Source organism: Molothrus aeneus, chromosome 15 (genome assembly GCF_037042795.1).
Source record: "Molothrus aeneus isolate 106 chromosome 15, BPBGC_Maene_1.0, whole genome shotgun sequence".
Classification (NCBI taxonomy): domain Eukaryota; kingdom Metazoa; phylum Chordata; class Aves; order Passeriformes; family Icteridae; genus Molothrus; species Molothrus aeneus.
In genome coordinates, this window is record NC_089660.1 from 8992619 (window position 1) to 9016620 (window position 24002).

At 40.9% G+C, this 24002-nt stretch overlaps 1 protein-coding gene across 2 annotated transcripts; it reads right to left on the bottom strand.

Annotated features, from left to right (window-relative positions):
• Positions 1 to 381: 381 nt before the first annotated feature.
• SMAD5 (SMAD family member 5) lies at positions 382 to 22670 on the bottom strand. Of its 2 annotated transcripts, none has more exons than XM_066560078.1 (7): positions 22590 to 22670; positions 12556 to 13098; positions 11079 to 11330; positions 9799 to 9918; positions 8936 to 9157; positions 6124 to 6380; positions 382 to 5215 (listed from the first exon to the last, which is right to left on the bottom strand). In XM_066560078.1, the coding sequence occupies exons 2-7, from the start codon at positions 12956 to 12958 to the stop codon at positions 5072 to 5074; spliced, it is 1398 nt and encodes a 465-aa protein (XP_066416175.1). In that variant the 5' UTR covers positions 12959 to 13098; positions 22590 to 22670; the 3' UTR covers positions 382 to 5071. The 2 variants fall into 2 exon arrangements, with proteins under 2 accessions (XP_066416175.1, XP_066416174.1); XM_066560077.1 differs by having other exon boundaries at positions 12556 to 13180; positions 22590 to 22668.
• Positions 22671 to 24002: the final 1332 nt, after the last annotated feature.

The window sequence follows — 24002 nt, forward strand, 5'->3', positions numbered from 1 at the left end:
GGTTGGCCACAGTGGGAAAAAAAACCCCAACCACCCCCAACAGTCAGCAGATTGCTGAGGTCTCACAGAAATACTTCAGTTGGCAGTACAAAAAATAGTTACATAAGTACTATCAAAATGATACCATTTTGGCTAGCTGCATTCTACAAGAAAAAAGAACTATTTAAAATGAAGTTAGGAAATAATTTAAGTCTCTGCTTCTGAGAGCACAGCAGCTTTCACGTTTCCAAAAAGCTACAGAAAAGTATTCTTGAAATGACAGGATCACCTTTGTGTGAGGAGGAATATGGTCATGGAGAGGCATCAGCACGGGATAAATTAACCCTTGTAAACAAACACTTGAGACACAGAATTACAGAGAAAGGAAATCAGAAGAATATGTGGGGTTTTTGTTTTGTTTATTGAAATATGAGCAGCAGTATGCAAAAAATATCTTTAAAAACATAACATAGCAAAACCTAGTAATTTTAAAATTAACAAAATAAAAAGATGTTTAGAGTTAAATGAAAAAACCTCATTGCTAGAACTGTGTTTTCTACAATGTAAACAAAAGCATAAAGGTTATGCTTGCAACAAACACAGAAGCAGGTTTATGGAGCAGCACAAGAAAGCAACATTATATTGTAATCTGATGGTTTGGTCTATTGATTTGAATTCAGAATGGGAAACCCTCCTCAACAGAAACTTCACAACTCCAGAAGAAAGTTAGTCACATGTTTGTCATTTGAAGCAAAAAATTTAGAAAATGGTTTGGTTTTGTTTTCGGTTTTTGTTTGTTTCTTTGCCTTTCCAGAAACCATCACCAGCACTTTGAGCAAGTAAAACAGTATCCTGAAAAAGTTACTATTTCAGACTAGTGAGGAAGCCTGACACATTTCAATGTCCTCTAGAGTCAGACTGCAAGAATCCAAGTTAATCTTACACCCAAGAATTGACAACTTTCACATTTTAATACTGTGGGGAGAAAAAAAATCATTGCTTCAAGCAAAACTAAAATAATTCCAACATTTTAAACAATTCTATCCTGAATTGTAACACCTGGGCTGTTTCATCATTCTTTTGCCTGTTGGGCTGTTCTGTCAGATGTGTCCCTCACTGGTCAGTCATGCTAGGTGGTTTTATTTTGGTCCTGTAGATACTATAACCCAGTGTCAGCCCTTCATGCCTGATGCATTAATGAGTGTGACACACATGCACTGCCTGGCTGCCAGCAAGGCCCAGGTGTGTGAGGAAGCACAGCCAAGCTGCTGCCTTATCTCAGGGACTGTAAAAGCACTGCCAGGAAAGCCTCCAGGATAAGCCTGCTCCAGGCTCTCTGCTGGTATTGCCAAAGCTGTCAACCAGTGCTGGGGCTGGTGCAAAGCAGAAAGAGGCCCAGAAAGAAGAAAACACACTACAAGAGCCAAATGAGGTTTTACTGAGGAGCAACATTCAGTCTAAGCCGGGCTACACTGGAAAGGCTCCATCTGCCACTACCACACCACTGGCTGAGTCCATCTCCCCATCCCTCTCTCTAGGCCAAGGGGTGATTTCTGCACAGTGTGCTCTACCAGGAGCAGCACTCCCTGCTCTGGTGACACTTTACACACTGTTGGCATCAAACAACTTTCTATCCAGTCTATCCATGCACCCAGATCTGAATATTGTATCAGCAGCACAGATGAACAAAACAGGATTAGCAACATCATGAACCAGTAGCACACAAAATCTGCTAACCAGAAAGCTCCCAAAAAGCCCTACTAGGAAGGACAGAGATGTAGGATGCGGACAAACCTGACTGGGTTTGCTCCTGCAAGCCTGCCCTGCCAAAACCAGCAGTCACAAGGATATCCCAGCACTGCAGCTATTGCAGTTCCAGAATATGTACAAAGCAGAAAAATGCCAGAGCACTTCAGTACTTAATGACAGCATCAGAAGTGGGTTAACTGGATATTATTGCAGAAATTATGGTTCAGTGCATGGGTAGCCAATCTAACCACAACACTAGCACTAAACACCAGCTCTGGCTCACAGCACCCACTGCAGCACCCATTCTTGAGTCATTCAGTCAGCCACATATAAGCATACAAGTGAACAGAGAGAAGCCAGGTGAAAAACATTTTGGATAAAGTAAAATCTTGTACCTACAACTGCAATCTTTCCTTAATTCAATGTGCCATGTCATTTATTACATAAGCTAGTCAAGAAATATAATATTCTGTAGTGTTAAATATACATATTCAGCAACTTGACAAATGTCAGGCCCCAAGAAGAAAATAGAAGCAGGATCCTGTGGCCAACTGACTTGGCATCTTATTCAATCAAAAGAACTGTCTGTGGGTTGCAGCTCCAAAGAATGAAAGGGAAGAAACCAAAGCTAAGTGGCAGATAAATGTTACTCCCCTTCTCCTGAAGATGCACTCATCTGTTTTCAAACATACTTGAGAAACTGTTTAAAAAAACAAAACAAAACACAAAAAACCAAAACAGTAATACAGAAATTCCTGTACAAGAAAACATTAGGGTTCTGCAGAAGTGTTACATTTTATTCCTTTAAGGCAATTCATAAAAAACATTTTAATGACACGTAAACAATTCTTATCCTCTAAGATCATTTGTTACTTAGGTACCATACGATGCACGATTTCCACACTTGAGGAGAAACTGTCATTCAACAGAAGACACAAGAACTTGTTTAAAAAATAATTTTCTCAGGATTGCAGTAATTAACTGCAACACATTTTTTAATAAGTATTTGCATAATAGTTTTCAGTCTCTCCCCCAAACACTGAACCCTTTTTTGAAAAGGTGTTCAGGAAAGAGAAAAAGCAAGGTGAGTTTAAAAAATATAATAGGGTCTTTCTGCATGCAAAATTTTGTATATAATTCACTTCTAATTTTCTTAATATGTTTCTCTCAGCCTCTTTTTTATGATATAAAGGACAGAAATATGTCTATGTTATGTAACTGATTTTAGTGTTCAGTACAGTGTTTAAATTCTCTACTTTGCCAAGTGCAAACATGGTTAAGTTCAACCAAGCCAAGTGCAAGGTCCTACACCTGGGTCCCAGCAATCCCAGACACACCCACAGGCTGGGCACAGGAGTGACTGAGAGCAGCCCTGCAGAGAATGACTGGGGGGGTGATGGCTGATGAAAAGCTCACCCTGACCTGGCACTGAGCACTCACAGCCCAGAAAACCAACAGAGTCCTGGGCTGCATCCCAAGGAACATGGGCAGCAGGGGGATGGAGGGAAGGCACTGCCCCCTCTGCTCTGCCCTGGTCAGACCCCACCTGCAGTGCTGAGCACAGCTCTGGGCCCCCAGTGTAAGAAGGACATGCAACTGCTGGAGCAAGTCCTGAGGCCACAATTCTGGTAAGAGGACTGGAGCACCTCCCCTGTAAAGAGAGGCTGAAAAAGTTGAGGCTGTTCAGCCCGGAGAAGGAAGGTTGAGTGGAGACCTCATGGGAACCTTCCAGCATCTGAAGGGGATACAGGGAAGCTGGAGTGGGACTCTTTGTCTAGAACTGTAGTGACAGGACAAGGAGTAACAGGTCCAAACTGAAAGAGGGCAAATTTAGCTTAGACATACAGAAGAAATTCTTTACTGAGGCTGGTAAGGCACTGGCACAGGTTGCCCAGAGAGGCTGTGAATGCCCCCAACCCTGGCAGTGTTCAAAGCCAGGTTGGAGAAAGGCTGGAGCAGCCTGGTCTGGTGGGAGGTGTCCCTGCCCATGGAAAAGGGGGTTGGGACTGGGAGATCTTTAAGGTCCCCTCCAACCCTTAACATTCTGTGATTCTTTAGATGTGAGAGAGAAATTCCATTGTCATATTAACACAGTCCTTCAATCCCATAAAGATGCCAACCACAGCTACAAGTCTTCTGACTGAAGCCCTGCCATCAGGGACAGGATCAAGAGCACAGTTTTATGCAGGCTACAAAGAAGTGATTACTTTTGGTCATTACCAAGAGGTCTGAATTAAATTACATGATCTGGAAGTAAAAGCTTCTGCATTCAGTTATTCATTTGCTAAGCCACTCACAGTCTTCAAAGAGACTCAAACTCATACTTGAAAGTGAATTAAATACAGTGTAATCACTAATACTGCATAATGTCTACTGAGAGACTAAAAAGGCCTAACACAGATCAATTCCAGACTGGTAAAATAAAGAGCTAGAACACCAAAAAGAAAACAAAAAACTTATTCCTTCCAAAAAGTAGTAAGCACTGCCATTTACAAATAGTAGTGTTTATGTTAAAATAGAGAAAGGTACCTAAAAAGAAATAGCCTTGGCAACCAAATCCAAACGGCATGAGTGTAAATCAAAGCAAAACAAGAATCACTACTCCAGAACCGTGCAGGATGTTTACCTTGGATCAATTACTACTTTAAATGGTGGTAAAAGAGATATTACAAAACCAAAGTGGGAAAAGGCTAAGAACTGCTATTCTGCATTAATATACAATGTGTTTATGACAGCATTTTCAAATAGAAAATACAAGTGTTTTTACACCACTCCAATATTTGTAAAAAGTATATTTCATGTGTACATTTAAAAAAATCACATTGTTCAATCTGAGGCAAATTAGCCATAATAAAGTCTAATTTTGCTTATGACAGATGTCAACCGTAAGATGTTAAAACACTAAGCTAAAAATACAGCTTGCAAGCTGGAGCTGCACATGTTCAAACAGTTTCATTAAAACACATTAAAAAAATCCCAAATTATGATATGTATTTCTTTTCTGAAGTCAGTCTTCATTAATTCTTGTCCCTACAGGACAAAAAGGTTTTCCAGTTAAGACATTTGTCTGTTTAAGTTTTAAGGGGAAGAAGGGGAAAAGTGTTCTGAATTTTTCAATAGACTATTTTTTCCCTTAGGGCTCAACTGTCACTTAAGCATCACAAGAACAATTTGAAATGTAAAACTGATTAGCTATACACAATGGAATTGGTCACAAAGGGATCTAAAAAAAAAAAGTTAAATCATAAGATCCATTCTCCATATAGCTCACAGTATCCACTGGAAGTTTCTCTAGAATTAGAATAAGTTCACTAAAAATAAGGCTGAAGGTGGAATTGCAGCACTATGAAACAGATGAGATGGGATTAAGAGGAGAACCCATTTGTGTAAGTACTTTATCCAGCCACTGGAGGGGCCCATGAAGATGAATTTCTATCCAGCACGGGGTGCTCGTGACATCCTGCCGGTGATATTCAGCTCCCCAGCCCTAGAAAATGAACAAAAGGGTACTGATCAATTTGAGGACATGATTGTCTTTTAAAATAACTACCAACAAGAAACAGGAAATCATGATCTCAAGGTATTTATCTGAAGGTAATTCCCAATCTAGTCACACTGATCTAAAGGAACAAACCCGAGGCTGGGAAGGAGCAGGAGGGAAGTGCACCTGGAATCCTGAATCAAGTCTTGCATGCTACAGCCTCCTGTGGAGCCCCTGAGGATGACTCCTGGCCATGGCCACATCTCTCTTCTCTTTCAACCTCCTGTCCCCTCCCCTCCACACTCTCAAACTGAGCAGTATTTGTCATAACTGACAAAAGCAGTGAGACATCTTTGGGACAAGATGCAAACAGAACACCTGGAAAGCCCAAGTTTGGACTCCACACTAAACCTGAGACAGACAACATCTTGATTAAATAATACTCAGGAAACACTCCTGTGAGAACAGCACACCTTGACTTCAGGAACTCAAACCATGTCTTTTTTCCATATCCAGGGATTTTTTTAAACTAATAATCCATTTGAAGAAGCTGAAGATTTTCTACAATAATTTTGCTCCTTTCTACTCACATTCTTTTAGTGGACTTGTAATTCACTTTACTGCTTGAAATTTAGACCATGAACTTAAATCTCCCTTAACAAAATTACAGCAACTATAATGAATAAATTCCTGTCCTGAATACTAAAGTAACTGAATACACAGCCAACATTCAATATAAAATCTGTGCTTTTCCTTTCTTGCATTGATTTCCTTCCCCCTCAGTTAATCACTTTAAATATACTTATAATTGAAAAGAACCACATCAGGCCAGAACAGCTTTGCTGCAGTGCTAATGGAATTACTGCTAAATACCCAACCCCACAATAAACTTAAATACTCTCAGAATAATTTACCTTTACAAAACTCATTCGAATGGTGCACATTTTGGTGAGCTCATATACTGCTTCAAATCCATGATTGACAGACTGAGCTAAAAGCTGAGCAAACTCCTGATTGTTAAAAATCTTCAGGCTGCATCCACTGGGAATCTTGCATACAGTTGTTGGATGAAAGCCATGGTGGTAGTTGCAGTTCCTGCTCTGTACAAATATGCTGCTATCACTTAAACATTCAGCATAGACTTCTCCACCAACATAGTAGAGATGAACTCCTTGAAAACAAAGATAAGAACATTTCAAATTACTTTGTTGTCTCTGATTTCGAGGTAGTTATCTTAAATTCTATTTTATTGGGGGGAAAAAAGAGTAAGTTTCTGCCTGAGGAGGTTTTCAGGAAAGCTTTTGCTTGCATTTTAACACACCCTCATTTCAACACAGCAGGCTCATGGTACACCAGCCACTAGATGTCCTTCTCTGATCAATTACAGAATAGAATGAAAAAATTACTGCCACATTTCAATTGTTATTTCAAGCTATTTTTCTAGAGAATTTATGTGAATTTATTATTAAAACCCCAGTTTTATACACCTGGCAGCTTCTACCTATGCCAAGTAGAACAGAAATAGGTGTGTCCTGGGAGAAGGGTCAGTGATGGGACATGAATGAGAAAGAATATCCACAGTCTGCTCAGATTTTCAGTACATTTTATCAAGCTGAAGGACAGGTAAGTCCAACTAGCTGCTCCACTTAATTACCATCAGGGTTTACAAACCTTAACATCAACATAGCCCCCAGATTAATCACATCTGTCTGCATTCAGCTATGCACATGTTTTGAAGTCTATACAACATTATTATTGACTAAAAATTAATATACAAAAGCTGCCCATCCTTTCAGCACCCAAACTCATCTGCTGCCTGCTGCTTCACTGAGAATCTGCCTTCCCTCCCCTATGCCAGTTTTACATGCCTGAGATCCAGCTCTGTTTAAGTCATCCCTGCAACACCCTGAGAATCCACTAAGGACCATCCTGTGATGTGCCAGAGGAGGCTGCAGCAAGTCAACAGATGCAAGTTAATCCATCAGACAGCAGCCACTGCTGTGAACAGTGCTAGACCCACTTGGGACTAAGGTAGGATGGAGGTTGCAGAGGAACTGTTGGCTTCAACAACTACAAGCAGCTGTCAGAATCTGGGGTGGGCAAGACTGCATTTTCACAACACAACCCTATTTATTTAAAAAGACAGTGACCACCACTTGCCAGCTACAGTAAAAAACCTTAGCACACAGGATTGACTAGCTCTAAGGAGGCAAAACCTCAAGACCTTTGAAGAAGCAAAAGCCTTAAATAAACAGTATTTTATCTCTAAATAACCTTAATTGTTGTCAGAAGAGTCACCATAAAGCAAAGTTTAAGTTCAATAATTACTAGTAGAGATGCAGCCATTTTAAAGCTCATTACTATTCTACAATATGATGATGGGTCCTGGTTACACTTCTGACCTTAGGCAGATGCACAAGATTTCTCTGCCAATACCACTAAAAGGGGTGAGCCAAAACAAAAGAGCCTCACAAACCACCCATGCTCCACAAATCACTTGCTCTCCTTTATCATATTATTTTATTTATAAATTTTTTTTGGACAACTGCAACACAGGGCCAAGTTTCCAACAGACACAAATAGAACTTCTGGTCTCCAAATTATCTGCAAAATGTTGTCATATTTATAGGTATTTCTAATTAAAAGATTGTTACGGGAAAGGGTGAACTTTCATTAATCAAAACTCAAGACCATCTTTACCAAATGCTCTTAGGTGGTAAAAAGGCTTCTAAACATGTGCAAGAGAAAGAGGGTTCTTTTCTCAGGACTGAGTTAATCACAAAAAAAAAAAAATTCAGAAAAAGTGTTCTACAATTTAAGATAATCCAGGCACATTCCATCAAAGATGAAAACTGTGCATCTCTATGTACTATCAGCCAAAACAGTAAAGGAAAACTAGAAGATCTTGCAAAACCTGCTGTCTCCAGGAATCCCTCCCACACACATCCACGCCCCATGGATTCACTCAGACAAATGAGCCCTTGCAGTTTTGCATTAGCACTTCAAAGTCCTGCTGCCAACTCGCCAAGATATTTGAACATACTGTAGACAGAAGGTAATACCTTACAACAACAAAACAAAACAAAAAAAAAATCTCTGACATACTGCAAAGGTGTATGCAGGCAGAATTTAAGAAGCAGATATAATGTGGAGTATCATGGTATATCCTGTAATGTTTCTTGGTGCTGAAACACAGATCACTACGTTTACCCTAACAAGCAAGCCCCCATGGCAATCTATTTTGGTAAGGCAGGGGTAATATTTAGTCTTTTTAATTAGTGACAAAGAAAAATGCATGCAATTCCTGACTAATTAGAATCAAACCATACCTAACTAAGTTGTTTTCTGATACTGGAGAGGTAGATAATGTATCACATCTCAGATTACCTCCAGCATTCTCATCTGAGAATTATCACTGCTGCAGTGTAGAGAAATAAAACCAAACACTTGGTTCATAAGACAACTCAGTTTTACCTCTGTCATAAGACAAACTCAATTTTACCTTTGCCATAAGACAAACCCAGCTTTACCTTTGCCATAAGACAAACCCAGCTTTACCCTTGCCATAAGACAAACCCAGCTTTACCCTTGCCATTAGACAAACCCAGCTTTACCCTTGCCATAAGACAAACCCAGCTTTACCCTTGCCATTAGACAAACCCAGCTCTACCTTTGCCATAAGACAAACCCAGCTTTACCCTTGCCATAAGACAAACCCAGCTTTACCTTTGCCAATGTGCCGCCGAGTGTTCTCGATCGTTGAGTTGCGATTCACGTTGGAGAGCAAGCCTAAGCAGAACCTGTTCTTGTTATTGGAGGGGTCTGTAAAGCCATCTACTAAGACACTTGTGGAAGATGCATGGAAAGCCTCCCCAACACGGTTATTTAACTCATAATACACAATGGAACACCAGTGTTTGGGTTCTTCATAGGCAACAGGCTGAACATCTGAAAAGCAAATGGAAGGAACAGTTTAGGAAAGAGTTAAAACACAAAAGCTACAACTGTCAAGCAGACCTTCCAAAACACCAAGCTAAGTAAAATCAGAGTAAACAACTATGATGGGCAAGAAGTGTCCTGATTATAACCTTAAAGATTTTGACCTTTGTGCATTTTAGCTGGCCAGTTGATTTTACGATTGTTTTCCAATTTAAGCCTGATATTAAACAAAAACAACCTTACACACACACACACAGAGAACAGACTATGTGATAGCAGGTAAAACATAAACCTTCTGCCCACTTTTAAAAAATCTCTTATAATTGGTATTTTGGGACTCAATTTTCAGAGCCTTTGTGCAAATGTTATTCCAGCAACAGACAAAGGTAGCAGAAAAGGAATGAAAAAAAATTCAACTCACTGTAAGCAACATTATGCACCTGAGGCTTTGAAAGGAAAAGATGAAAATAAAAATAAGCAAGGTAAATTTTATTTCTCAATTATGTCTCTTACAGCCAGAGTAAGGGGCTAGGAGGACTGCTTCCACCTACCAGCAAGATTTACTGGCCCATTTGAAGTTATTCATTCAGTCTGGTCATGAGTTGCAAGACACCAAACTATGTAATTTTACACCAGACTATACAACTTACCTCTGGTAGAAATATTTGGCATGATCTGAGGGATCATTGTATTGCTTGTGTCCATAGACTGTGAATTATCCTGCCCCATTTGTTCATCAGGGGGCATATATGCAGGAGGTGGAGTATCAGCTACAAACATGAAAAAAATAAGAATAAATTTCAACAATTTAGAGTATTTATTTATACACTCTACAGTTGTAAACATACACAAATATTACCAAACAAGATGTTAAAAAATTTGGTCTCATTTTCAAAGAAATCTGAACACAGCCAGCTGTCTTTACAGTAAACTCCTGCAATAGCTGAAATTTTACCTATGGAACCAATAACAAGATTGGAAACTTGAAAAAAAATGAGAGATGCACTTTTTTCTTTCTGCATTTTTTTTCCTTTAATACCTGCACTCCTTGCATTTGGGCTTGATGACTCTGCTTCCCCCTTTTTGTCACACAAACAAAAGCTTTCTTGCCTACCCTCTTCTCAGTGTTCAAAAACAAAGCAGTAGAAGAAGTAACTATTTGCTTAGTATAACAAAGGCCTAGAAGAGTTTGGGGGATTTGCTGCTCCTGCAGGCTGAGCTCATTACAGAGGTGTGGATCTGTTTTCTTCCATCAGCACAGCACTGAGTGTGGCAACACCCCACTGTGCCCCATAAATGCATCCACCCCAGTACTTGGCCAACACAGATGCTCTCTGACTGGGACACTTCTGGGGAACTGAGCAACCAGACTACAAAGATTAGGCTACTGAGCTAATGGAAAAATAAAATCTCTATTAAATTCCTGGCTTTATAAACCACACCAATAATCACACAGAATCAGTAAGACTTCTTTCCTTTGTCTCTATGAATTGTTTTTTCAGTGTTTTCCAACTCAGTTAAACAGAATCAGTTTAATCCAACTTGTTCCCAACAAAAATGGTTCTTTTTTCCAGTTAAACACCATATTTTAAATGTTTTTATTCAGTGAAAGACATCAGTAAACTTCCTGTTCAGCATCCTGCTTTTGATTTCTTTTCATTGCTGTTTCTTCTTCTAAAGTATGGATAAGTTATTCTGTAGCGAAGCTGTGCAAAAAAACTCACCAGTATTACATCCATGACAAAAAACAGTTGGAAAAATAAAATGTAACAATTAACTCTGACCAGTGACAAAACTAGGAATAAAATCCCATAAAATGCAAAAGAAAAAGCCATTTATGGCAAACACCACTAATTCCTGAGGTCACGGGTCACAACAACATGTGACATTTCAATGATTTTTATTGAACTGCCATTCAGGCTGTACTCACCTGGCAGCTGAAAGGGACTGGATGGCCCAGAGCTGGCTGGGGAGCTTGGGTAAGTGCTGCTGGCTGGAGAAGGGGGGTAGGGGCTGTTTGGTGAGATGGAGAATGGAGTGCTGTTGGGCTGCTGGAAGGAGTCCGGAAACGTCGCGTTGTGAGGCATGTGCGGCTCGTTGTGGCTCAGGTTCCTGAACTGAACTAGCAGGCTGTGCTGGGGGTTGAATTCACTATGTCTAGGCACTAACACTGGAGGTAGAACTGCAAAAAACAAACAAATCCCAAATGCATTTAGGTTAAAACCTGAGATATAAGGTAAGAGATACCAATAATGTGCTATTCTGCTCATCATAATTTCAACTCTAGCTGGGGTGGAAAGAGGAGCAGGGGATGAATGTGGCATGCCTCTCCCCCATCCTCTCCTTCATTTTTTACATCATTCTTAATGAAAGATTCAAACTTTACTCTTGCAAGAATCACAAAAACACACACATATTTCACACCACCAGAAGGTGACCTTTTTCTAAAATATAATAAACTAAACCAGGCTAAATGTGGCACATACTGAAACACTGATGCAGAAGTGCAAAACTTACATCTGCACACGTTAGCAAATCAGAGAAAATGAGAATACAGTCTCTATTACTAGAGTCAAACTATCCAGTTACATATTGTCCTTTCCACTGAAGAGAAACAGAATCTGTACTGCCATATATTTTAACTTCAGCACTGCTGGAGTCTGGAATTCCAGTGCTGCAGCAGTGCACTTGAGCACTACAGTCAATGCAGCAGAGTTACAACCACTCTGGGGAGCAAGGGAAGCAACTTCTCACCACACTGTCCAGAGCAACATTCTTCATCTCTCCCACTGCAATCCCAATCCTCCTCACCTTTCCCACAGCACATTTTAAAAGCAGGCTCCTTACCTGACACACATCTGACACATACCTCCCTCTAACTGATCACATCTCCTGCTTGTATTCATCTCTGCTGTCTCCTAACTGGAAGTCATGTGGGGAACTCTACCACTCTAGAATTTTATTAATTTTATTTTTTATCTTTTCAGTTCATGTCACACACTTTTTAAATAGCAAGCCCCTGAAAGGCAGCCACCAACATCCTTGCAAGGACTGAGATTGAAACAAGTTTCTCAAAGAAAGTGAATCTGAAAGAACACATCACTGCTTTCTATTTCACAACAAAGGAGAAGATTGCTACTAACTTTAAGTGCAGCAGGCTAAAGAAGTCTGTTGGTTAAAGGTGATTAATCCCAAAGAAAACAGCTCGGACCATTAGTACAGAATGGACCACACACCTCCCCAAAACCCCACCAGTAATGTGCCCTTTGAACATTCCTCTCCCAAACTGCCTCACACACCACTTTCAATTGGTTGTACAGTACCAGAGGAGGAGGAGGATGGAGTGAATAGTTAAGTGGTTACTAAAGATTCTGTTCAGTTTTTTGGACAATAACTTTCAAACATACCTGGGCTCTCCACCCTCTTGTAGTGGTATGGATTAATGCAGACTTCCTTTTGTTTGGATCCAAAAGGAAATTCACAAATATCCAAGGGCTTCAGCTCGTGGTGGCTCTGCAGATCCGGCCAGCGCCACACACGGCAGTAGATGACGTGGGGAAGGCCCTTCCTGTGAGAAACCTGCAGCCGTCCGTCCAAGGAGCGGGGGATAGTAACGCACTTGCTGGGCTGCCCTGGGCTGCTCAAGGCTTTCTCCAGTTCTTCCATAGCACCCTTTTTCTTTTTCAGCTTTTTTACCAAAGCATCAACAGCTTTTTCTGCCCATTTTTCCTCTTCATCTCCTTGTTTCCAGCCCAACAGACGCTTTACAGCTGGGCTAGTAAAGGAGAACAAACTGGCCATTGACGTCATTTGACACAAGTCTTCAAAAAGTTTGTTGGGTTTTGTCTGTTGGGTTTTTTTGTTAATTAATTTGTTTTTTTCCAAATAAATGTCAGTGTACACCCAAAGCAGTTATTGCAGCTGATGAGCCGTATTATTTCTATTATTTCCTGGAGGATGACAAATGAACATAGAGATGTCAGTGATGAAGCCTTCACATCAAAAATGATGATGGATTCCTCCAATTTAGTTCTAGTAAAAAGATAATTGAACAAGGAATTAGTAAGCAAATAAAGGCTGTGGTAAAACAAAAGGCATAGATGAGAAGACTTCCTCTTTCAACCCTAGCATTGCACCTGACTTTGTTTCAAAACCAAATCCCAGAAGTACTATGACCCCACTCCAAAAAAGTGATCAGTCCCCAAAGCTTGCACTACTGATTAGTGGGAACAGGGACCATCAAGGGATGATGGTCAGTAGAGACAGCACAACTCCCATTAACACTCCTTAAATTGATCACTTTCTCTCACAAGATAAGCTGGAGGAATATACTTTCAAACTAGCAATATATCCCTGTCATGGTGCTGCACTAGAAAACTAAACTTGCTTTGAAGAAACAGGGAAGAGGCAGGCTGGAACCACCAGTTCCAAGGCCAATACTGCATGGAAATACTCAGCTTCTCAAATGGATCTTTATTTCCAAAAAGGAAAAAATCCTAAAGCATCTGCTTTTTCTTGAGCTCTAATTAGTTACCCCATGTTTTTGAGAATATGAAAAGAAATTAGGAAGAAACTGCAGACAAAGAACACATAGCACAATTAAAAGAAAACCCAATAAAAAGCACAAACCAAACCTTCTCCAGCCACCCAGAGAGGTGGTCAGCCTTTTTTTAGCTGTAGCTAATTTTATGCTGCACTTCCTTATATCTTTTAAGAAGAGTATTTGAAGAGCTGGATATTTTTAGCCTTGGCAAAAAAAAATTGTTTTCTTCTCCCCAGAAAAAAGAAGGGGGGAAAAGACGTGGTGGAGTAAGCATTAGAAATGTGACCTTTACTATAAAGTGCCTCGGAAAGGAGAAGAGCAGAACAACTGGCTCATGAATGGTGTTTTACCACTCACCAGTCCTAATGCAAATCCTCCCCCCAGCAATTTAAGGAGTACCGATGACAAGAGGAAATGATGGGCTGTGGCAAAGAACTGATAAGAACTTGTAAAATCCCTTGTGAATACTAAATAAGCAAGTATAGACAATGAGCAGCTGGCAAAAAGCAAGAGCAGAGCTAAGAGAAAGGATGTCAATAACAAAAGATGCTTCCTCTCTTGCTACAGAGACTGCCAAACAACATTGTCTCTCCACTTTTGATAAACCACGGTGAATTAGAACACCTACCCCAGCCCAAGACACCAAATCTGCACATAAGAGAAAAGGAGGGTGGGGGGGAGCAAAATGTTAAATATCTCTATGCTGGTTCTCTTAGATTGCTACCTTTAATCACAAAGATCTCTTTTCCTCCCATCTTTGATAAACTAAAAGTCACCTGACAAGGCTTTTTAAGTGTCTGGGCACATTTACAGGCTCACTCAGGCACTTGGACAGATCCTTCTATGTAACAAAACCATGTGCTAAGCACCAGCAGCCAAAGCTACAGCAAACATCCCTAGGCAAGGCATTTATGTCCCAAGTGTAACCAGCCTATATTTTCTATTATGGAGTTAGAGGGTGAGGAAAGCAGGGAACAATCCCAAGGACACCTGGTGTTCCTTTACAGGAAAAAAATCCATTTATTTCATGCAGTAGCTTAATCCCATTGGTACTTCTTTGATTATTCAACTTTGTTTCAGTAATATGGAAAAAAAATCGGAAAAGCAAAACAAACAGAAAAAACTGTTTGAAGGTCTTTCTTCCTAGAGCTCTCATAAAAAAACAAAATGGAAAAAAAAAGAGAATAGAAGTCTCCCACTGCTTCAGTAACTCCCTAGAAGAAGGTATTGAGAAAAAAACTAAAGGAAAAAACTCAAATAATTACAAATCACCTGTTTTCTTCAGAAATATCACAATGTCTGCACTTTCAGACTAATTTAGATCCCTTGGACTATTACACATGAGAATCTTTGCACCCTTCAAAGTAACAGGAAATACATAAAGGGAAATAAACTTGGCCAGGAACTCAGACTGAATTTTTTCTTTTACTGAGGATAAAAGTTTACTGTTTCAAAAAGTAAAAGCTGTTTATAGTTGCAACTAACTTACTTTCAAGCCTTGCATACATTCAATAGCTGCAAGATCAGCAACTGCTCACACCCCTAGAAAAGGAAATGAACCCACCTAGAATCTCAGACCAGAGACAATTAAAATGTTCTATTTTTGCTTTCAGCTATGCTTTCAAAGAATCTTATGCATCATCAAGGCAGAAGATGCACTGGAAAGTCCTCTAGTTAAGTTGAGCTCAAAGGAGATCTTAACAAACATCCCCTGATCCATCCCATTACAGGAGCCCCATCTGTATTAAGAAACCAAATTTAAAGATCTACAATTCTATGCTATGATCATGTAAAATTTTGTTTTTTATTATTTTGAACATAATGGATCAAATAGAAAAGATACTTTATTTGTTTTATACAATTTCAACATCATTTACCCACAAATACACTCGTGGAATAAAGAAGCTCACTAAAAGGAAAGGAAGTTGGAACAGTTCTACTAAGATGATATTCTGCAGTAATTTGTATTTGTAGGGCAAGTGGCAAGGGAATTATGATAAATGACTGTCCTACAAACTATCATTTTAGAAATAATCTGTTCACAGTAAGTAACATAATTAACTCTAAAAACTTTACATTTGAGGGCCCACCAACAAAAGCAAAGCCTGGTAAAACAAGTATTTCAGAACCATCAGAACAGATCACACTGTTCTGATCAACAGATTTGATCAAAACTGCTTCAACTTCTTCAAAAAAAGTTTCCACATACATGCTTGTAACTCTAACCACTGAAAAATAAGACTGTTGAAGTCCTTAATGTCATTCACTGTGACTCCATTCTGGCCACTTAGGAGGCTTTAAAGACTCTTCAGTAGAAGTGTATTTGAACCTGTTCAAGGAAATCAAGGCCAAGAAAGAAAATGCAATAAAATACGAATAGGCTTTGACAAGTAAAAAATGACACTGAATTTATCACACTGCACACCTGCCCAAAGTTCATTCTGGATGGCAAAACACTGAAGGTTTACAGCTTTTGCCTTTCTTAAGAAAACAAGGCAGAGTTAAAAAGGTTCATGAATCATGAGCTGGCTTCATGAGCTATTTAAGGCCACAGAGCTGTAGGTTCAGGTATTTAAGTAGAAACCAAACATTTCCATGTAGAAATTGCAATTCATGCGGGATTTTTAGATTTCTGAATGTGTGGCACAAACCACATTTAGAACATTTACTTGCATTTGCTGTAATTTCAGCATGTAATTTGTGAAAGGTTTCTAAGTAATCCTGACATCTGCCAGGAACAGCTTCCCCAGATCATCTGTACTTACAATCAATTTCTTCTAAGGCTTAAAAGCCCAAGTCATGAGCAGTGATTGCAGTACCACAGAGCATCACTGAGCTTTGAATACAGAAACAAATGCTTTAAAAAGCCACATTTTCATTCAATGGTGCACAAATTACTCTTATTGCTGCACCTCTAGACACAGCTGGTAACAACTTTCATGGGGAAAAAAAGCTTCCTTAAGAGGCAGAGGGTCTATTATGCATTACCTTCTTTTATTTAATAACTTTTCAGCCAAGCTACAAGAGAACATCAACTGAAAACCACACTGTTACATTAAAAAAGCTACAAACACTCTTTTAGGAGTGAGTGTAATGAATTACATGGAGTAGCATGAGGGGGCTTTTAAAGGGCAAGTATAAAAGGAAGTAATCGTTGTATCAAAATTAGACTTTGGGGCATGCATTATTTATACTTTAAAAGTTCTTGTTAATGACTACAGCAAATGGAAGGAAACTAGTTGGGTGAACAGATCCATTGTTTGAAGCCCCTCATTAATACTTCAGCCAGATCTAAACAAAGTTGGCCAACAACAGAACCTATATTTCATTTAAGCAGTGGGAGAACTCTACCACCTTCCATCTGCCATCACAAATACCGAGCAACTCGACTTCCCTTTATCAATTCTTGTGACATTTCCTTAGCCTTACTCCATTAAACTGGCAAGTTCAGTAGGTCCACTTGATGCCATACCAAGGAATCGCCTTCTGGCTAAAAGGACCTGAGCAAGAGTCACTGCAGAACAGAAAATGTAACATTAAATATAGTGTACCTAGTTTCATGAGATGCATTTTGTATGTAATGTATTCTCCAATTGATTCCAAACTAATTTCCCACCTGCAAAATCTAGGTTTGAAGTACCATTAACCAAGCAAACCATCATCCCAAGCAGCAGGGCAGTGAATGATGCTTTCACAAGCACAAGAATAAAATGGGTAAAACCATTTTAAAATGGGCAAAAACAATGACCCTCATGCCTTCCTACTGCCAGCACTAAGGCTGTGTTCAAATGTACAAGGACTATTCTCTTTCCACTAATTTACTTGTTTGCAAATTCAGGAAGCCTCCTGTAGCATCATACCCAATGTGAAACAAGGAACTTCACTGCTGATGATTAGAAGCTGTTTTGAGACTCAACTTCATACAATAAACAAAGCACCACTTATAAGCACAGCACAACTGGGAGTTCATTAGAGCTGCTGCAGATCTGCAGTTAAAGCTGTTCTGCAGTTAAAGCTGCTCTCAACTTTATTGCCCTTCAAACTCAGAAATGCTCAAGTATTTTGACTCCATACACACATTAACATACATATTCATACAGAAAGCTCAGAAACTGAACTGCAGTAGTATATTATAGTGTGTTATGCTATATACACAGATCAATACTTTCTTTAAAACTACAACCTCACACATCATTTCACTTGGCTTTATTAAAATCCTTCTTTCCTTATAAATTTCCTGACAGGAACTGTGCAGGATTGTGCTTGGGTTTTATTATCATTTTCCCAAGCTTACATTGTAGCCTAGCACACAGTCCCATGCAATGGCACATTTATTAAGAGTTTTTTCTTGAAAACAAATACAGCAGAAATTTTAGTTCCACAGTTTCTCCATACACATCAAGCACAGAACAAATCCTAAGACAACACTGTGATTAAAAAACTTGTTCAATGAACTTGAAGGGCCTGCATCCTTCAAACCACTGCCACAGCCTCTCCATAGAAAAGATTTCTATTCAATCACCCTCAGCAACATCTCAGCCACAACGAATCCCACCAATGAAAAAAACTTATGGGGACAAGAGGCAAAAGAAGTTAAGTAAAAGATGAAAGCGATTTTATAAATCATATCAAAACGGAACTTGTGGTATTTTCATGAGAACTGGCATCCTGCTGACCAAAATCTACGGTAAGTGCTTTTACCCTAGCACTAGATTTCTTGCTTCAAACATGCCTTGTAAGGAAATATAATCTAACTGATAATATATGTAAACAAGAAGACAAAAGAACTATCTGGTATCTTCAAAACTTTTACTAACCGTGACTGCCCTGCAAACAGAAAAATCTACTGACAATTGCTGACAGGGCTGTCTCACACAATACTTTTGCTTTTAATTTCCACATCTGTACACCATCTAACATAGCTTAAAAAAATGCTGAAGCATTTAACTCTGTCAGCTGAGAAGTATTTAACCAGCACTCTCTTATAAAAAACCTAACAAACTCTGAGGCCAAGCACAAGCAGCAAGTAATACAATGTACATGAAAGATGTAACTCAGATAGCAAAGTGATGCTTCTGCTTCTTCTTAAAGTTTCCTCAAAAACTACCGTCAAAAAATAATACCAGTGATAATGATTTATACCACAAAAGAGGTCCAGGCCAAGAGAGCTCCACTGCATTTCCAAAGCATCCTCATTTCCATCTGATGCCAATAAAAGCTCAGAAAAATGATAATCAAAGAACAGTTTTGAATTTGTTCTGCATCTTGGCAAAATTTGAGTTTAACTCTGATACAGGGGAAGGGAGAGGGAGGGAGAAAACACCAAAACTTGCTATGCCTAAAATAGTCTATCTCTTAAAGCATCCACATTTACAACAAAAAAATCCAATGCTCCCATGGCCCTGGTCTCTGCAGCTGCACTAATTACTGAGCAATTAGCCTATGCAGAAATACTCAAAACTGTAATTTCCATCTTAGAACCAAAACCTGTCTTCCTTAAGTGTTTTATCAGAACTGTACATTTTCTCACTTCTCTGTTTCAGCTAAGTGGCACTTTCCAGCAGAAGCATTATGCTGGAAAATGCCACCATCAACAGTAGACAGCCCTGAAACTGCCTCCTGTTTTTAAGGTTTTTTAATTTAAGATCTACTCTAACCAAAGCAGATAACTACAACTTAGAATCCATTTCTTAATTAAAATTCCAGAGAAAAGCACTGCTACATTTCACTAAACATGAAAACAAAGGCCTATGCCTCCATTGGTAGGTTGGACATGGACAAGCAAGTGGGTGATTAGGAATGACCTCAGTACTACACTTGGAAACAAAAATGGGAAAATAAAGGACATCTTGTGCTTTTCACAAACCCTAAAGTATGCTAAAAAATTAACAAGCTGGACAAAGCCTTCTAAAAATGTAAACGCTCATGTGCAAGACCTTCATTAAAGACCAAGATTCTAAATACTCTGAGTTGGCAACAGAAAGTATAACCTGGAAAATGGGCCAGCCAAAAAGCTTTAAAAGAAGACAAAAAATAAAGATGTATATGTGTGTGTGTGTCTGTATACACTTCATTCCAACTGAATTGCATTAAGCCCGTGACAAGTTTACAAAAGCTACAGGATTGGAGGGAACACTGACAATAGTAATTCAACAAGTTTTTTTTTTCCCCCTCGCACAGAATGAATGAATGGCAAAGTATTCTAAATTTGTCAGTTTGTGACATCCACTGACCCAGAATTCAGAGACACTACTTCATAGTTGGTGTATCAGTAGCAGGGACTCTGACAAAGATCCTCTGTCAAGGATGACAGTGCTGGCAGGCACAACCTTGGTGGTAGGTCAGTGGGGATAGGACTTGGCAGGCAGCGTCCTGCACCACGCCAACCCACGCTGGTCAAGCGCGCCCCAGCCCAGCCAAACTTCTCTACGTGGTCACAGGAACAGGGCTAAAAAGGCTTCCAGAAAACAGGGCAGGAACTTGCACTGTGACTAATGATAACGGCAAAAGTGTTAAATTACTGCTCAGCTTGCTTTTAATGAGCTGCTTATCGTTAGCCATGAAGATATCTCAAGTGCACTCAGCTCACACAAGAATAAATCTTCTCATTCTGAACAGGAGCTGCTTACCTGTTATTAAAAAAAATCAGTAAAGATCTTTAAAGAAACAGTAACAGATTAAAATAAAATTAATCCCACCAAATCTAACAGAGACATTTGAAGAAACTTGTATTTTAATTAAAAAAACCCAAACAAACATGAATATAACCAGCAAGGCCTTAACTGGAAGGAAGGGAAGACACAGGGACTTGCACAGAATTGCCACAGGAGTATTTCTGCAGGTATGTAATTCAGCCAAGAGCAATAAAAGAGTCCCTTGCACTTTCCTTAGACATCTATAAAGAAAATAGAGGACAGTTTTCTGCAATTAAATATGTCCTCCAAAGCATTAAAGATCTCAACATAATTTGCAAAGAACATTCAAATAAGCCCAAAAAGTTCCTTAATTAAGCATGATCACTCCATCTTGGGAGACAGTTTTTTCTAGCTCAAATAATATTCTGTGATCATAAAAAAACCTCTGCACAGATCACCAACTCCAGGTGCAAGAGTAAAAATCTGACTTCCAACAAGTACAAAATAGTACAGGGTCAACAATTACAGTTGTTCCTTCAAGTTCCATTAGAGGTTAAAACTACAACCCTCAAAAAAAACCCAAAAAAAACCACCCACACAGCTGTACACAGCAGCACACCCTGTTGTGATCTTTTGTCATCAATAGAAAGAAATGCAGAAGAAGCCTCTCTTCCTTCTTTTCCATTTGTCAGCCCCATCACCACTGTCCATCTGGGCTTCCACCTGGAAAGTCCTCTTCAGAAAAAGAGAAAATTCCTATCTCAAGTGCATGTCCTCCACATTTGAAAGGAAAAGAAAGATTTGAAAAAGGTAGGTATCCCAGTAAGCACATGGTTTCTTGGGGTTTTATTTTGCAGAAATAAGTGGCATTAGTCACTTAGCAGCAATTTCAAGGCCAAGTGAACAAAATTATAATATCAGAGGTAAGAGTAAACCACTATCAAACGGTAGGGATTAAGACATTAAATCCAACAGACAGGGCACTCTCAAAAGTTACAACACACTAATTATGAAACATCTTCAATTAAGTTATTTGCTGCTTCTATTAACTTCCACTACCACTAGCTGCCAACTTCATAAAGCATTACAGGTTTTGATGAGCACAGGCACATGCCTGCAAGTGTTTGCACCTTTTTCTTTACTCCAGTCAAACTGTGATTCCTCAGAATACCAGGAAGATATTCTGAGCAGAACTTCTGTAACTGACACACACAGTAACTACGCTCATTTCAGTTTTCATTCTTTTTAAAGCCACCCATGGAAGGCTAATTATCTGAAATTAACGAAGGAATGAAAACAGCATGAGATTTCATCTAAACCCATCATATACTGACAATCTAATTTCCCATGACAGACAAAACTTTGCTGATGCAAATTCTGACAGTTATTCCTTGGAGGTTTTGTTACAGCAGTGAGCCCAAGTGATTCACTGCATGGAATTTCTAAATCCCTACCTATTCTACCAAGAGACTCAACAACTATTATTGAACTTGTTCAATAATACATTCAACACTACTGCTGAATCAGTTCTTCCCTATCTCACTTTCCTGCGAAATATCACTCAATCACCTTAAGGTCACATTAGAAACCCCACAACTGGAACAAAGCACAGATTATTTGATTTCCAGTCTTGTGCTTTTAACCGCAAGAGCATATTTCCTCTATTAAATTTACAACCCGCAGAAGACAAAAATTGCCATTCTAAATCCCCGAAGCTGTGCATCTGTTGCCAGGCAGCTGTCAGGGCTACACGAGAGAAAGGCCAAGGTGGACAAGTGTGTAAGTGTGTGTGTGTGTGTGTGTGTGTGAGCCCGCACATCGCCTCCCGCCTCTTCACCAGAGCCTGCAAATATGTTTGTTGCTCTCCCCTCGCTCGCTCAGGCCTGACTCCAGTTAAGAGAGTCCTCGAATCCTCCCCAAAAAACAAAACACCCGAAAAAACCCAAACAACAAAAATAAGAGACAACCCTCTCGAGCCTCCGCCGAGCCCGGCGGCGTCCGCTCCTGCACCGGCACCACGCGTGTCCGCGCAGCCCCGCGGGCGGCCCCGCGCTCTCCTCTCCTTCTCGGGGCTGCTCCTTCCCCCGCAGGCCGCTCCCCGCGCCCTCCCGCCCCGCCGGGACCCCCGTGTTACCGCGGGCCCGCCCGAGGCCTCGGCCCCGTCTCCCCCCGCACCCGCACGGCCGCCCGGAACCCGACTCGCAGCGCCGCGACCCCGCGGCCCGCAACCTCCCTCCCCAACCATCCCGCCGCCCCGACCCACCCGGCGCGGAGCAGGCGGCCTCCCCGGGGCGGGTGTCCGTGAGGTGCCGGCTGGGCCGCGGCCGCCGCTGCTGCTGCAGCGAAACTTTGCCGGGGGAGGCGGCGGGACGGGAGCGGCGGCGGGGCCGGCGGGGCCAGCGCCGGGACCCGGATGTGCGTGGGGCGGGGCCGCGCGCGCGCCACGGCGGCGGCGGGAGGAAGCGGGAAAAGGGCCGGGCCCGGGACGGGTGCCGTGTGGGAAGGGGCCCTGTGGGGAATTGGCCCCGCGCTGTGAAAGGGAGCGAAATAAACACAAATAATGAATTACTAAATAAGTGTGCGGGGTTCGGTGATCAGAAAATAACGTCTCACATAACGGAGCAGTAGAAAAGGCCCCGAAGGTCCCGCTGCGATGGCGGGCACTGCTGGGGCCGAGGGTCGGCGCTCTCTCGCCGTACCGTGCGCTGCTGCCCTGGGAACCGGGGCTGTCCTCACAGAGGAAAAGAGTTGGAGATCACTGAGCCCAACCTCTGACCAACACCGCCGTGCCAACCAGCCCATGGCACTGAGGGACACGCTCAGTCTTTCCTGAAACTCTTCAGGAACAGTGACTGCCATCTCCCTGGGCAGCTCCCTGCAATTTCTGAGCACCATTTCTGTGAAGAAATTCCTCCTGGTGTCCAACCTGAACCTCCCCTGGTGCAGCTTAAGACTGTGTCCTCTTGTGTTGTCACTGCCCAGGAGCAGAGCCCGGCTCCTACCTGGTTACAACCTCCTTCCAAGGTGTTGTAGAGAGTGGCATGGTCCCCCCAGCCTCATCTCTGGGTGTTATCCACAATGTCTTGGAGCAGCTGAGGTCCTTCAAGGGGCTGTGTCTCTGAGTAAATTACTAAAATACCTAGTGGAGCTTATGTCAGCGGTGTCAAGGATGGCTATAGAAAGGATTGCACAGATGAAGATTTTCCTACTGTGTATAATGCCACCATGGGACAGACTCTTGCCGTCCTCATTGTGTGACATGGAAGTGAGCACTGTTGCCTCAAAGCTGCTTTTGGACTGCACAGAAAAAAAAATTCAGAGTGATATTGGGCCAAAAACATATCCAGTGTGGCACAACAATGTCTGACCTTGGTTAAGCATACTGCAGGCACAAGTGTTTCTTGTCATTTTTAACTGAGTGAATTATTAGATATGAGGGTATTTTAAAGAAGAATGAGCAATGAGTGCAAGGCTGACCCATGCTCAGCTCTGCTCTTCAGGACCAGGTAGAACCATTCACCACAAACTATTGTTGAGGTCTGAACTCCAATGGCTTTGAAAAATATAACTTAATATGGGCAACAGGAATGTCCACAATTAGAGGAAAGTATTTCACACTTCACTCACTTCACAACACAAAGGCTGCTTTCCTCAGAGACTGATCATGGCCAGCTTC

Bases quoted from the DNA above. Each gene is read 5' to 3' on its own strand.
- SMAD5 (XM_066560078.1), bottom strand. From the start codon at position 12,958: ATGACGTCAATGGCCAGTTTGTTCTCCTTTACTAGCCCAGCTGTAAAG. The intron at 9,919-11,078 runs GTGAGTACAGCC...TCATGTTTGTAG, and splicing joins CAGTCCCTTTCAGCTGCCAG to CTGATACTCCACCTCCTGCA. The intron at 5,216-6,123 runs GTAAATTATTCT...TTCATTTTCTAG, and splicing joins TTCGAATGAGTTTTGTAAAG to GGCTGGGGAGCTGAATATCA.